The 15,193-nt window shown below is 44.9% G+C and overlaps 1 protein-coding gene across 4 annotated transcripts in view; it reads right to left on the bottom strand.

The window, feature by feature from the left end:
• The window catches only part of RBMS2 (RNA binding motif single stranded interacting protein 2), a 73,553-nt gene that overhangs the window by 19,440 nt on the left and 38,920 nt on the right, over positions 1-15,193 (bottom strand). For 3 of the 4 annotated variants that reach the window (XM_017853369.1, XM_017853368.1, XM_017853370.1), the window contains 4 exons: positions 10,546-10,712; positions 4,062-4,120; positions 3,106-3,197; positions 1,226-1,383 (listed from right to left, as the gene is read on the bottom strand). In XM_017853369.1, coding sequence (XP_017708858.1) covers positions 1,226-1,383; positions 3,106-3,197; positions 4,062-4,120; positions 10,546-10,712 — 476 coding nt within the window. Of the gene's footprint in view, positions 1-1,225; positions 1,384-3,105; positions 3,198-4,061; positions 4,121-4,900; positions 5,022-10,545; positions 10,713-15,193 lie in introns of all 4 variants that reach the window. The other variant, XM_017853371.1, reaches the window with a different exon arrangement.

The following is a 15,193-nucleotide window of genomic DNA, read 5'->3' as shown; positions in this document are numbered from 1 at the left end:
AAAAAAAAAAAAAAAAAAAAAAAAAAAAAAAAAAAAAAAAAGTCAAAAGAGAATCCTTTCAAATAAAATCTTAAAATAAATAAAAGCAGAGACATTTCTTAAGTGGGCTAAGGGAGGCTGATGCCCTGCGACAGTGAGGGCAGATACCAGAGCCCAAAGAAGGGCACCCAGGAAAACTGCAGGTATAGGGAAGACTTTGGGAAATTTCCTTATCTGAATCAATCTCCACCTCAGAGAGTCAACGAAGGCTCACAAAGCTCTGATATCACAGATGCAGAATTGTTCTAGAATAGAGATCTGAAAAGGAAGATCAACTTCATCCTACTGATCTCAAAGCCAGAAGGATCAGGGCTCTGCTCTAACACCCACTCCTGTAAGACCCTGGGCAAATCAATTCATACTGAAGAGTTCACTTTCCTCATCCATAAGATGGAGAATATTTATCTCATGGGGCTGTTGTAAAGATTAAATGAGACAAGATGAGAAATACTAAGGAAACTATAAGAATATACAGAATTTTTTACTCTGTTTGGGTCTGGATTAAAGGAACAAAGCCTATCGTAGCAGGAAGTAGTAGGGAGCTCAGCCGAGTGTGGTGGCTCATGCCTGTAATCCCAACTGCTTATGTGGCTGAGGCAGGAGGATCACTTGAGCCCAGATGTTCAAGAGCAGCCTGGGCAACACAGCAAGACCCCATCTTTATTAAAAAATTTTTTTAGGTAGGGGCTAATGGGTTTTTGAGTATTGTAACCTATAATAAAATGAACTTTTTTTTTTTTTTTTTTTTTTTTTTAGAGACAGAGTCTCACTCTGTTCCCCAGGCTGGAGTGCAGTGGCACGATCTCAGCTCACTGCAACCTCCGCCTCCTGGGTTCAAGCAATTCTCCTGCCTCAGCCTCCCAAGTAGCTGGGATTACAGGCATGCGCCACCACATCCAGCTAATTTTTGTATTTTTAGTAGAGATGGGGTTTCATCATGTTGGCCAGGCTGGTCTCAAACTCCTGACCTCAGGTGATGTGCCTGCCTTGGCCTCCCAAACTGCTGGGATTACAGGTGTAAGCCACCGCCTGGCCTAAAATGAACTTTTGACTTACCATCAAGTATTTTTTAATAATAGTATAGTATTTTGACCTTGTGTGGGAAAGGCACAGATTTTGTTTTCTGGTGACCCCTAAGTGACATTTGTTATTAACCTCATCATTTCCCCACTCCTGCCATCCTCACCTTGCAAAGCCAACACCTCTGCTGGTCCCACTGGTATCTCGAAGGATACGGGTAGAGATAACCTGGCCAAAGGGCTTCAGCATCCCCTCCAGTTCCTGCTCATCCATTGACAGTGGGAGGTTTGAGATGTATAAATTTGTGGGGTCCTGTTCCTGTTGCTATGGAAATAATAATGAGAAAATGAGGCTCACATCTCTTATCCCTCTCCCACCCTCAGCCCTCCTCACAAATGACATTTCAGAAAAGAGACTATAGGAACGGTCCCACATAAACAGAGATTATTCTATTTGTTAACACCCAGTCCCACTACCACGGGTTGTATATTGAGTTCCAGGAGGGAAAAGCGCAGATTTAATATTTCTAGTACTATACAAGCCCATCATACAAGTCATAAATGGTGTTTGGCTGTCTCTTTTAGAAACAGGCAGAGCAGCATTCCCGCTCTCCCCAGCAGCCAGTGTGGTGCCCGAGGCTGGATTCCCTCAGACTGCCTTGCTCCTTGGCTGGCTTGTTTGAGCAGTCCCTCCCCACTTCTTTTCTGGCCAGGCCACGCAGAATCCTCTAAGTAGGAATGCCTGTTCACTACCTGATGGAGGAAGAGCAGGAAGAGGGGAGAAGGGAACAGGGAAAGAGCCAGATGTGGAGTTCACTGGGTCACCATGGAGCCCTGAAAGCTACAGTCTCCTAGGACCCTGAAGGCTCCTAAACCTTTGAGCTTTTGCCAGAGGGTTTTCCTCCTGGAAGAAGAGGTAGGAGAGCCTTTTCAGGGGACAGAAGGTGCAAAATGGCAATATCATCCAATAGTTGTATTTTTAAGAATTTAAGCAGTCACACTGCCCTAAACAGTGGTGGTCACCAGCAACCTTAATCCTCTTCTGCCTTTTCCTTTTGTTTTCTTTTTCTTTAACTATTACAGAAAAGGTGTCTAGCAGGCCTGCCTCACAAGCTCTACGTATAACACTCATAACAGCTTCAGAAAGGCAAAGGGATGACCAGGCACGGTGGCTCATGCCTGTAATCCCAGCACTCTGGGAGGCCGAGGTGGGTGGATCACAAAGTCAGGAGATCTAGACCATCCTGGCTAACACGGTGAAACCCTGTCTCTACTAAAAATACAAAAAATTAGCCAGGCGTGGTGGTGGGTGCCTGTAATTCCAGCTACTTGGGAGGCTGAGGCAGGAGAATGGTATGAACCCAGGAGGCGGAGCTTGCAGTAAGCCGAGATTGCGCCACTGCACTCCAGCCTGGGCAACAGAGGGAGACTCTGTCTCTAAATAAATAAATAAATAAATAAAATTAAATAGAAAGGCAAGGGGACAATCCCACCTAACAGAAGAAGTGAGAGAAAAGCTTCTAGATTTCTAGTAGTCTAGGTGAAGACAACAGTTTCAGACAGATCTGAGAAGGGACAGTTTCCTCCCTTGATGTGGCTTCCCTCCTGCCTCCCCAGCCCACTACCCAGCCCCTATGGGGAACAACATTGGGAGGTGGAGAGCATTGTTCTGAAATTCTGAGTTGCACAACTGACTTGTTTAGAGAATGCTGCAAAACCATCACAAACTGTCTGGTAGGGAAGTGGGGCCAGGGTGCATAATACAGGGAAAATAGGGAAGCAGCAGGAGTACTGGAAGAGGCCGCCTTACCTTTCTTGCTGCCAATAACTTGGTGAGAGGAACAGAGCTGGTAGAGCTACCTGCCACAGACTTTGAATACATCTTCCTCCAGCAGCCAGGGGTGCTCATGGACTGTCTAGAAAGCACTGTGGATAGCCCTTGCCCACTCAATTTCATGGTTCGCAAGCCCTCTGGAAACCTTAGAACTGGAACTTTGGTGCTAACCACAAACCCCTTGGAGGAACAGACATGGGGTAGTACCCTTACCTTTGCCATCTGTGCCTGTACACCACTGGCCTTCAGTGCTGTTACAGCTTTCTGTGCTGCTGAAGGGCTGTCAAAATCTACAAAGCCATAGCCTGGAACAGAGAAACAGCATCATCACTCGGAAGTGGGAGGTGTAAGGAACACAGGGAGGTCCAGGCTTTTCAGGAGACAGAGGAAGGGTTATGATCCATGTAACAGAAATGGGAGGGAGAAAGAGCTACTGAGAGGTTTCAGGTAGTTATCCACATGCTCCTCAAACCCTGAGATGTGATCTAGTTTGTGGCTAAGAATGCCAAGGCAATGAGCTATTCTGGTGTCCCTGCCTTTCTCCCTCCCCCTTAAGAAATCTGAGGTTTCAGGAACTAGGCTCTTCTAATAACCCGAAGCCCCCCTATACCTCTAAAAGAATTCGCTCCTCTCTTTTCTTGCTATACCCCAGAAATGCTAGGCATGTGGGGAATGCAGTCTCTCCAGAGCAGACCACCAGCCACCTGCTGGACGAAGTCCCTCACCAGCCCAACCTATAGGCCTTTCTCTTCCTTCCACTCTTCCAGTTCTATCTAGAACTGCTCAAAACCCCAATAAGACTACTCACCCTCAGAAAATAACACCCACCAAAACACTCCCAAAAAAAGGCATTTACATGGCTTTGCTAAGCAGAAGGAAATCTCACCCACTTCTACCACTTCATCCAGGGAAATACAAAGTCCAGAATAAGCTCAGTAGACTCAAAGGTGTTTTGTACAGTCTTCTGGCCTTGGGGCCCTAAACAGCATTTTCAGCTCTAGCTATTTGGTCACCAAATAATCTAAATATCTCCTAATCTTTTAAGCCTAAAAATTTCAGGGACTCCTCGCTGACACTGTGGACTCAGGAATCTCAGCACTAAAGGGCAGTGGCAAGGGATGGCCTCACTTACTGGTGCTCTCCATCACCAAGGACAGTTGTTCTCTCACCTTTGCATTTGTTTGTGGTCTTGTCCAGTATGGCCTTAGTGGAAACAATCTTGCCATATCTAAGGGAGAGGAAAATGCAAAGTAATAATCTGGGGGCAGAGACTAAGAATAGGACAGAGATTCAGACATCTCGACAAATCCATGCCCTTTCCATGGTCCAACTTTTCCTACTCAAGCCTTAATAAAAATAAAAAAGAAATGGGAGCCGGGTGCAGTAGCTCACACCTGTAATCCCAGAATTTTGGGAGGCTGAGGCTGGAGGATCACTTGAGGTCAGGAGTTTGAGGCCAGCCTGGCCCAACATCATGAAGCCTCACCTCTACTAAAAATACAAAAATTAGCTGGGCATCATGCCAGTAGTCCCAGCTACTTGGGAGGCTGAGGCAGGAGAATTGCTTGAACCTGGGAGGTAGAAGTTACAGTGAGCCAAGATGGCACCACTGCATTCCAGCCTGGATGACAGAGCGAGACTCCATCTCAAAAAAAGAAAAGAAAGAAATGGGTTAAAAATGCCACACTTAATATAAACGCATCCTCCCCAAAGGTACCTAAAAGAAATACGGTAACTGTAGTCCTTATAATACCAACACATTTCTCTCTTCTTTCCCAGCTAAGACTCACACCCTAGTTGGAAAGAGACGACTGTCTTTTGGGGAAAGAAGCTTGGCAATGTCCACACAAAAGAGTGTGTAGAGGCAGAGCGCTGGCTGGAATTCCCTGAGGACTAAAAAGAATCCTTGCTATTACTTATTTTCTTTTGGAAAACACCACGGATCCTATGAAAAAACTATAGACATTGTTCTTCTCTGATACCCTATTCCCATCACCCCTCCACTGACCCCTTTAACTGAAGGTCAACCTGAGCCAAATTGCTTTGGTTCAAATGCTGGTTCTGCCACATTTTAGTTATGTGTGATCTTGAACAAGTCATTTAACCTTTTGGTGTCTCAGCCTCATCATCTGTAAAATGGAGATAGGATTGTTAGGAATGTGAAATGAATAAACACAAATCATTAATGTCTACCACATGGTAAGCACTTAAAATTTTAATTGCTATTTTATTATACTCAAGGAACCTCAACTATAATACCTCTCTTTGCCTTACTCTAAGACTTCTATTTCTCACTGTCAAGATTTGAGAGTGTTAGGGAGGGGAGTGGGAACTGTAGTATTAAAAAAAATTTTGTGTGTGTGTGTGTGCGTCAGGGTCTGGCTCTGTTGCCCAGGCTGGAGTGCAGTGGTGTGAACATGGTTCACTGCAGCCTCGAACTCCTGGGCTCAAGCAATTCTCCTGCCTCAGCCTCCTGAATAGCTGGGACCAAAGATGTGCACCACAATGTCCGCCTAATTTAAAAAATTATTTGTAGAGATAGGATCTTACTATGCTGCCCAGGCTGGTCTTTAATTCCTGGCCTCAAGCAATCCTGCTGCCTTGGCCTCCAAAAGTGCTGGGATTACAGCTGACAGCCACCATGCCCAGCTCTAAGAAAATCATCTTATAAACAAAAAAAGTCTAAATTTTGGTGATAAGGCCAAAGGGCTGCATATCCTTTCTTCTTCTTTCTTCTTTCTTCTTCCTCCTTCTTCCTCCTCCTCCTCCTCCTTCTTCTTTTCTTTTCTTCTTTCCTTCTTTTCCTCCTTCTCTTTCTCCTTCTCCTTCTTCTTCTTTGAGACAGAGTTTTGCTCTTGTTGCCCAGGCTGGAATGCAATGGCGCGATCTCAGCTCACTGCACCCTCCGCCTCCCGGGTTCAAGCGATTCTCCTGCCTCAGCCTCCCAAGTAGCTGGGATTATAGGTGCACACCACCACACCCAGCTAATTTTTACATTTTTAGTAGAGACGAGGTTTCACCATATTGGCCAGGCTGGTCTCAAACTCCTGACCTCAGGTGATCCACCTGCCTCAGCCTCCCAAAGTGCTGGGATTACAGGTGTGAGCCACCACACTTGGCCAAGTTATAGATTTTGTCCAGTAAAATGCAAATTATTTCTGTACAGTAGAAAAAATAATTGCAAAGGTTAGTGGCTTTACTATCCTATAGGACATAAACCAGTTTTTATCTAATGTAGCAATCTTACTCCAATATTCTTTCTTCATTTCCTATAGTTCCTCAAATGTTCTTTGAACTCATTTTGCCATCCTGCTGGTTGGTTCCCTCATTAATGAGTTATAAAAATCTTTGACACTTGTTCATTTTATATTTGCATGACAGTTGTGTTTTCTTTTCATTTTTCAAAACAGAGTTTCGCACTTGTTGCCCAGGCTGGAGTGCAGTGGCACGATCTTGGCTCACTGCAACCTCCACCTCCCCGGTTCAAGCGAGTCTCCTGCCTCAGCTTCTCGAGTAGCTGGGATTACAGGCATGCGCCACCACACCCAGCTAATTTGGTATTTTTAGTAGAGACAGGGTTTCACCATGTTGGTCAGGCTGGTCTTGAACTCCTGACTTCAAGTGATCCACCTGCCTCAGTCTCCCAAACAGCTGGGATTACAGGTATGACACACTGTGCCCAGCCTGACAGTTGTTTTTTTCAACTTTTTGAAAATTATACTCTGGTAGCAGAGTCACATGGAACTTCTAAAACTTCAGTAGTAGTGTATCACAGATCAGGGATTGTATTAGAGGTGTTCCACTAGAAAAAAGCCTCTACATTCCACTCCAGGAGGGTGAAACTATTAAAGAGACAGAACAGAAATCACTAACAAAGTCAGAAGTACAAGAGCTAACTGAACATAGTTGGCAGGGACTGAATTTGAGAACAATACCCCAAACAAGCAATTTTCCCATCTCTCCTTCCATCCCTAAAGAACATATGATGACTGATTTGTTTTCACTCCTTGGCAGCATCTCACTGACTTTTTTAGTGGAACTTCTGTGATCCAAAGGATTAGACAGAATAAGCCAAGCAATGCCCTGGAAGCTGGGAACAGAAAACATTAAAAGGAGGGTGAGGATGGATGTGGCTACCCTAGCCCTTCCAGGCTACATACTCGGATTCATTCCCAAGTTTAGGCAAGGGGAGGGACTCCTGAGAAGTCTGACTGTGGGGCCGAGGACACAAGTGCTGCTATCCCTATGAAGGCCCCAGGGTGGAGCTTGCTGTGGTCTAGCAGCTGAGACTTTGAGCTCAGAATTTCCACTGCAGCTGGCAACAGCTGGGTCACTGCTGTTGCTTCCTTGAAGGAGCCCCTCTGAGAACCAGGAGTTCCAGTCCTAGACTCCACGCCTCTCCTTCCCACATACCAGACTTTAGGATCCAGCAATATTTACTTCCTCTACAACCCAGGGAGAGACAACTGGGACAAAGGCAGGAAGTCCTTCTACGCATGAGAAACATCCTTCCTAGAAAGGCTTAACTCCCTGCTCACAGCAGACAGAGGGCTCTACCCACCTGCTCTGCTCAGTCTCCTCGTCAGGACTCCTATGGCACCTCTTTCATCCCTGCCTCACTCCTGCCTCTCCACAGTCCCCTTTTGGGCTCCTTACTTCAATCCTACATGCTGCCCTTGACTATACTTATGCTTCAGACTCAGCAAAAAATAAGGCAATTGTTCAGAACGGCAAAATAAAAATCACTCTGTATCTGTGGGTTTCCCACTTGTGGATTGAACCAGCCATGGATTGAAAATATGCAGGAAAAAAAAAATGGCCTTTCTTCTAAGAGAGGTTCAGGGAAAAAAAACTAAATTAATAACTGTTGGGTACTATGCTTAGTACCCAGGTGATGAAATAATCTATACACCAAATACCTGAGTTCCGAGTTTACCTATAGAACAAATCTGCACATGTACCCCTTAACCTAAAATCAGTTAAAATATATTTTTTAAAAAAGGATGGTTGCATCTGTACTGAACATATGCAGACTTTTTTCTTGTCATTATTCCCTAAACAATACAGTATAACACTTATTTACATGGCATTGGTATTGTATTAGGTATCATATGTAATCTGGAGATAATTTTGATGTATATAGGAGCATGTGCATAGGTTACATGCAAATACTACACAATTTTATTTTATTTTGATTATGTTTGAGACAAAGTCTTGCTCTGTCACCCAGGCTGAAGTGCAGTGGCGTGATCTCGGCTTACTGCAACCTCTGCCTTCTGGGTTCAAGCGATTCTCCTGCCTCAGCCTCCTGAGTAGCCGGGACTACAGGTGCCCACCATCACGCCCAGCTAATTTTTGTAGTTTTAGTAGAGACGGGGTTTCACCATGTTGGCCAGGCTGGTCTCGAACTCCTGACCTCAGGTGATCCACCCATCTTGGCCTCCCAAAGTGTTGGAATTACAGGTGTGAGCCATTGTGCTTGGCCACTACACCAGTTTATCTAAGGGACTTGAGGCCAGGCTCAGTGGCCCATGTCTATAATTCCAGCTTTTGGGGAGGCCAAGGCAAGAGGAATGACTGAGCCCATGAGTTTGAGACCAGCCTGGGCAACACAATGAAATCTCATCTCTGTAAAATATACAAAAAATTAGCCAAGCATGGTGGCGTGTACCTGTAGTCCTAGCTACTCACGAGGCTGAGGTGGGAGGATTGCTTGAGCCCTGGAGGCTATGGTTAGTTGTGATTACACCACTGCACTCCAGCCTTGGTGACAGAACAAGATCCTGTCTCAAAAAAAATGGGTAGGGATATGAACTCGGTGAATTTTGGTATCCATGCAGGGGGACAGAGGAGGTCCTGGAACAAATCTCCCACAGATACTGAGGAACGAATATATGGTAAAGTCTAATCAAGATTCTTCTGTAAGCAGGGTGCAGTGGCTCACACCTGTAATCCCAGCACTTTGGGAGGCCGAGGTGGGCAGATCACCTGAGGTCAGGAGTTTGAGACCAGCCTGGCCAACATGGTAAAACCCCATCTCTAGCAAAAAAAAAAAAACACACACACACACAAAAAAATTAGCTAGGTCTGGTGGTGTGTGCCTGTAATCTCAGCTACTTGGGAGGCTGAGACTCAGTCTTAAAAAAAAAAAAAAGATTCTTCTCTGTCTTGTGATGTGAGAGAATTTCTGTAGCACATTATATTTAGTACAAGAAACAAAATTTAGAAATCAAGGACCTAGATTGATATGATACTCTTTCCCTCCCTCATAAACCAACATATCTGCCAATTCCCACCTCTCAAAAATTACCAGTCCAAGACAGTCCCCTTAGTTCCACTTACATACCTTTCTAGCAAGGTAAGCTGAGATAACAGACCAGTTAACAATTTTTTTTAAATATATATTTTTACTATATCTTTTATAGAGACAAGGTCTCACTATGTTGTCCAGCCTGGTTTTGAACTCCTGAGCTCAAGCAATCCTCCTGCCTTGGTCTCCCAAGGTGCTAGGATTACAGGTGTGAGCCACCATGCTCAGCCCAAGGACCAGTTTTAGATATACACCAGACTTTATTTTTTATTGTTTATTATTTTTTGAGCTGGACATCTGTGCACTCTTGTCATTTTTCCAACATTCCTAATTGGGCAATTCCATGATTCAAATCTACTAAAAAGAACTCTGAGGGGTCTTCATGGGGTAGATGCACAGCAATTGCTTCTATCTCCACCTTCTTTATCTGCTAATTTGAGGTCTCCATTCCCAAGGAATATCTCCAGCAGCAGAAAGTCTCCGAAGTACATGATTTGATTGGCGAGTCCCACTTTCTTCCATCCCCACTGCCAGCTCTCTCATGCCTTCTAATTAACATCTATAGAGATACTAAACTTTTCTATTCAAGGTGTAAGGACAGCAACTTTCCACTAAGACCATCAGGTTGGGTGAGGTGCTGGAAAGAAAGCTGGATATGAGGCTTTAAAGGCCCGTCCCACACTGGCTTTCCTTAAAGAAACACATAAAAGCTTTATAATTATATATCAGTAGCAGGTAGAATTTTTATTTATTTTTTTTTTTTTGAGATGGAATCTCACTCTATTGCCCAGGCTGGAGTGCAGTGGCATGATCTCGGCACACAGCAAGCTCTGCCTCCTTGGTTCACACCATCCTCCTGCCTCAGCCTCCTAAGTAGCTGGGACTACAGGCGCCCACCACCACGCCTGGCTAATTTTTTTGTATTTTTAGTAGAGACGGGGTTTCACCATGTTAGCCAGGATAGTCCTGATCTCCTGACCTCGTGATCCGCCTGCCTTGGCCTCCCAAAGTGCTGGGATTACAGGCGTGAGCCACCATACCCGGCCAGTAGCAGGTAGAATTTTTTAAGAGAGAGGCTACTGAGTCTCTGGAGTAGAAACAAAATGCTATGTGTCTTTTGTTTCTATGTGTCTATGGAGTAGAAACAAAATGCCATTGCCTTTTAGGATAAGTGAGCTGGCAAGGCCAGGGGTGGTGGCATGCGTCTGTAATCCCAGCTACTGAGGCAGAAGGATCACTTGAGCCCAGGAGTTCAAGACTAGCCTGGACAACATAACGAGACCCTGTCTCAAAACCAAATCTATACTGTCCCTGGAAGCCTACCCACATGCACTCCAACTTACGGTTGACACAGCTTGACAAGATCTTGGTCAGTAGTGCCTGGTTGCAATCCTCGGATGTATAGGTTGGTTTTGCTCAGCTGGTCATTTCCATTGCTTCCACTACTGCTGTTAGGTGTACTGTTGCTTGGGCTAGGTGGTGCCATCTGCTGAGCCAATGACACATATGGCTGCAGAGAGACATGAGGAAGAGGTAGAAGGATTATACATTTACATGTTGGAGAGTGAGGAAGATCCTGGCCCTCTTGAAAAAATGATTCCAAACTATATATAATCACAAATGTGCACTCACTTGGACACACATAGTTTGTTCCTTAGCTCCATATTTTAGCACAGAAGAAGAAATCCAATACCACATTCTGAGATAGCCCAAAGACTTAAAAATCCTGTTGTAGCTTTTAATACATCCTTTATATTTCCTATTCCTTTCTCCCTCTTTTTGCCAGCACTTACATTAGGATTTCCCAGATAACACTCTGTAGGCTGGGCGTGGTGGCTCACACCTGTAATCCCAGCACTTTGGGAGGCCAAGGCGGGTGGATCATGAAGTCAGGAGATCGAGACCATCCTGGCTAACATGGTGAAACCCCATCTCTACTAAAAATACAAAAAAATTAGCCTGGCATGGTGGTGGACGCCTGTAGTCCCAGCTACTCAGGAGGCTGAGGCAGGAGAATGGCATGAACCTGGGAGGCGGAATTTGCAGTGAGCTGAGATCGCGCCACTGCACTCCAGCCTGGGTGACACAGCGTTTAAAAAAAAAGAAAGAAATGCAGGCCAGGCGTGGTGGTTCGTGCCTATAATCCCAGCACTTTGGGAGGCCGAGGCAGGTGGATCACGAGGTCAGGACTTCGAGACCAGCTGACTAATGTGGTGAAACCCCGTCTCTACTAAAAATGCAGGAAAAAAAAAATTAGCCAGGTGTAGTGGCACTCACCTGTAATCCCAGCTACTCAGGAGGCTGAGGCAGGAGAATCGCTTGGTTGCAGTGAGCCGAGATCATGCCACTGCACTCCAGCCTGCGTGACAGGGCGAGACTCCGTTCCCCCGCACCCTCAAAAAAATGCAACTCAAAACCACAGTGGGATACCATCTCACAACAGTCAGAATGGCTAGCATTAAAAAACTAACAGATGCTGGTGAGGTTATGAGGTTATGGAAAAAAGGGAACACTTATACACTGTTGGTGGAAGTGCAAATTAGTTCAACCATTGTGGAAGACAATGTAGTGATTCCTCAAAGACCTAAAAACAGAAATATAATTTAGTATATGTACTGCCGAAGCAAGCACCAGAAATATAATTTAGCCCAGCAATCCCATTGCTGGGTATATACCCAAAGGAATAGAAATCATTCTATCATAAAGACACAAGCATGTATGTATGTTCGCTGAAGCACTATTCACAATAGTAAAGACATGAAATCAACGAAAATGCCCATCAATGGTAGACTGAATAAAGAAAAGGTTGTACATATACACATGTAATACTATGCAACCATAAAAAAGAATGAGATCCTGTCCTTTGCAGGAACATGGTTGGAGCTGGAGGCCATTATCCTTAGCAAACTCACACAGGAACAGAAAACCAAATACCGCATGTTCTCACTTATAAGTAGGAACTAAATGATGAGAACATATATTTACATTAAGGGGAACAATACACACTGGGGTCTGTCCAAGGGCGGAGAGTGAGAGGAGGGAGAAGAACAGGAAAAATAACTAATAGGTTACTAGGCTTAATAACTGGGTGACAAAATAATTTGTAAAACAAACCCCCATAACACAAGATTACCTATATAACAAACCTGCACATGTACCCATGAACTTAAAATAAAAGTTAAATAAATTTAAAAAAGAATCACTTTGAAATTGCCATTTAAGGCCGGGCGCGGTGGCTCAATCCTGTAATCCCAGCACTTTGGGAGGCCGAGACAGGCAGATCACGAGGTCAGGAGATCAAGACCAACCTGGCTAACCTCGTGAAACCCCGTCTCTACTAAAAAAATACAAAAAAAAAAAAACTAGCGGGGCAAGGTGGCGGGCACCTGTAGTCCCAGCTACTCGGGAGGCTGAGGCAGGAGAATGGCATAAACCTGGGAGGCGGAGCTTGCAGTGAGCTGAGATCCGGCCACTGCACTCCAGCCTGGGCGACAGAGGGAGACTCCGTCTCAAAAAAAAAAAGAAAAGAAATTTCCATTTAATTACTAGTTCTGCAATAATAATAATATACTGGTCCAGGCACAGTGGCTCACATCTGTAATCCCAGCACTTTGGGAGGCTGAGGTGAGACAACTGCTTGAACCCATGAGTTTGAGATCAACCTGAGCAATATAGCAAGACCCCATCTCTACAAAAAATACAAAAATTAGCCGAGGCAGAGTGCAGTGGCTCATGCCTGTAATCCTAGCACTTTGGGAGGCTGAGGCAGATGGTTCACTTGAGGTCAGGAGTTCAAGATCAGCCTGGCCAATATGGCAAAACCCCGTCTCTACTAAAAATACAAAAATTAGCCGGGCTTGGTGGCGCATGCCTGTAATCCCACCTATATGGGAGGCTGAGGCAGAAGAATCGCTTGAACCGGGAAGGCGAAGGTTGCAGTGAGCCAAGATTACACCATTGCACTCCAGCTTGGGTGACAGAACAAAATTCTGTCTCAAAAAAAAAAAAGGCTGGCCATGGTAGCTCAGGCCTGTAATGTCAGCACTTTGGGAGGCTGCGGCTAGCGGATCATGAGCTCAAGAGACCGGGACCATCTTGGCCAACGTGGCAAAACCCTGTCTCTACTAAAAATACAGAAATTAGCTGGGCATGGTGGTGTGTGCTTGTAGTCCCAGCTTCTAGGGAGGCTGAGGCAGGAGAATGGCGTGAACCCGGGAGGAGGCAAAGCTTGCAGTGAGACGAGCTCGCACCACTGCACTCCAGCCTGGATGACAGAGCGAGACTCTGTCTCAAAAAAAGAGAAAAAAAAGAAAAACCCAGGCGAGGTGGCTCACGTCTGTAATTCCAGCACTTTGGGAGGCTCAGGCGGGTGGATCCACCTGAGAGCGAGAGTTCGAGGAGTTCGAGACCAGCCTGACCAACACAGAGAAACCCTGCCTCTACTAAAAATACAAAATTAGCTGGGCGTGGTGGTGCATGCCTGTAATCCCAGTTACTCAGGAGGTGGAGGTTGCGGTGAGCTGAGATCGCCCATTGCACTCCAGCCTGGGCAACAAGAGTGAAACTCCCTCTCAGAAAGAAAAAAAGAAAGAAAGAAAAAAAAATAGGCTATTGGTTTGCTACCATAGTTACCATCTTGGTTTTAATACTAAGGTCTTAGCTATAGTTTAAAAATATGACTTAGTCAATAATAAACTTACTACAAGGCCTGAAAAAATTCTTAGAAAAGAAGATATGGCTCAGAAGAAAACAACTTTTCTGCCTTTATGGAGCTTACAGTCAGCAAAACCACTGTGGGGCTGGTCCCTCTGAACAGGAGGTAAATTCTTTTTTTTTTTTTTTTTTAGACGGAGTCTCGCTCTGTCGCCCAGGCTGGAGTGCAGTGGCCGGATCTCAGCTCACTGCAAGCTCCGCCTCCCGGGTTTACGCCATTCTCCTGCCTCAGCCTCCCGAGTAGCTGGGACTACAGGCGCCCACCACCTCGCCCTGCTAGGTTTTTTGTATTTTTTAGTAGAGACGGGGTTTCACCGTGTTAGTCAGGATGGTCTCGATCTCCTGACCTCGTGATCTGCCCGTCTCGGCCTCCCAAAGTGCTGGGATTACAGGCTTGAGCCACCGCGCCCGGCCAAATTCTTTAGGCTTTTTGCTCTGTAGTAAGCCATTGCTTACTATAAAACAACTTTTATCTCTTGCTATTCTCACGTACCTTCTGAAATTGCTGTATAGGTTTGACAACAAAGAAAAATGGTAGAAAAATATTCACTTTTAAGGGTAAGAGAACACAAGGGGGGAGAAATGGTTAAGAAAGCCCCTAAGTAAAGCTTATCTAGCTTCCTAAAACAATTTGGAGAAAAAGACCCTGTAAACTAATAATATGTTTACCTATAATATGTAAGAGAGAAAGGGGTAATATGTATGAGCACCCAGGGAACTGACATATTCTTACTGGAGAAGGGAAGAATAAAAAGAAGCTATGGTTTCTCCAGAGCCCTACAATGGATTCCTTTTTAAAGTTTCTCAGCTGAGGAAGTTCTAATTCTTCAACAGAAGAGCATCATAAATGCATTTATATCCAAATTGATAGAAAGATAAAGGCTAGGGTAGGCAATGGCTTACTACAGAGCAAAAAGCCTAAAGAATTTACCTCCTGAGCAGAGGGGCCAGTCCCATAGTTGTTTTGCTGACTGTAAGCTCCGTAAAGCAGAAAATTGTCTGAGTTGCCTTATCTTTGAATCCATAGTGACTAGCACATGGCAGACATTAAATATTTATTGATGAATAAATAATATCATCAGTTAATATTGTCAGCTAATATCATCATCATGAATAAGCTGCCTTCTCAGCTCTGTTCGATCACTGATAAAGTGAACTACCAAGGGAGCAGTTTTACCTCTATACTTCTTTCATGTTATTTTGGCCTTAAATATAGTCCGGAGGCCGGGCGCGGTGGCTCAAGCCTGTAATCCCAGCACTTTGGGAGGCCGAGGCGGG

Source organism: Rhinopithecus bieti, unplaced genomic scaffold (assembly GCF_001698545.2).
Source record: "Rhinopithecus bieti isolate Rb0 unplaced genomic scaffold, ASM169854v2 scaffold_35950, whole genome shotgun sequence".
In the NCBI taxonomy this organism is placed as follows: Eukaryota; Metazoa; Chordata; class Mammalia; order Primates; family Cercopithecidae; genus Rhinopithecus; species Rhinopithecus bieti.
This window is presented reverse-complemented; position numbering and strand designations above follow the sequence as displayed.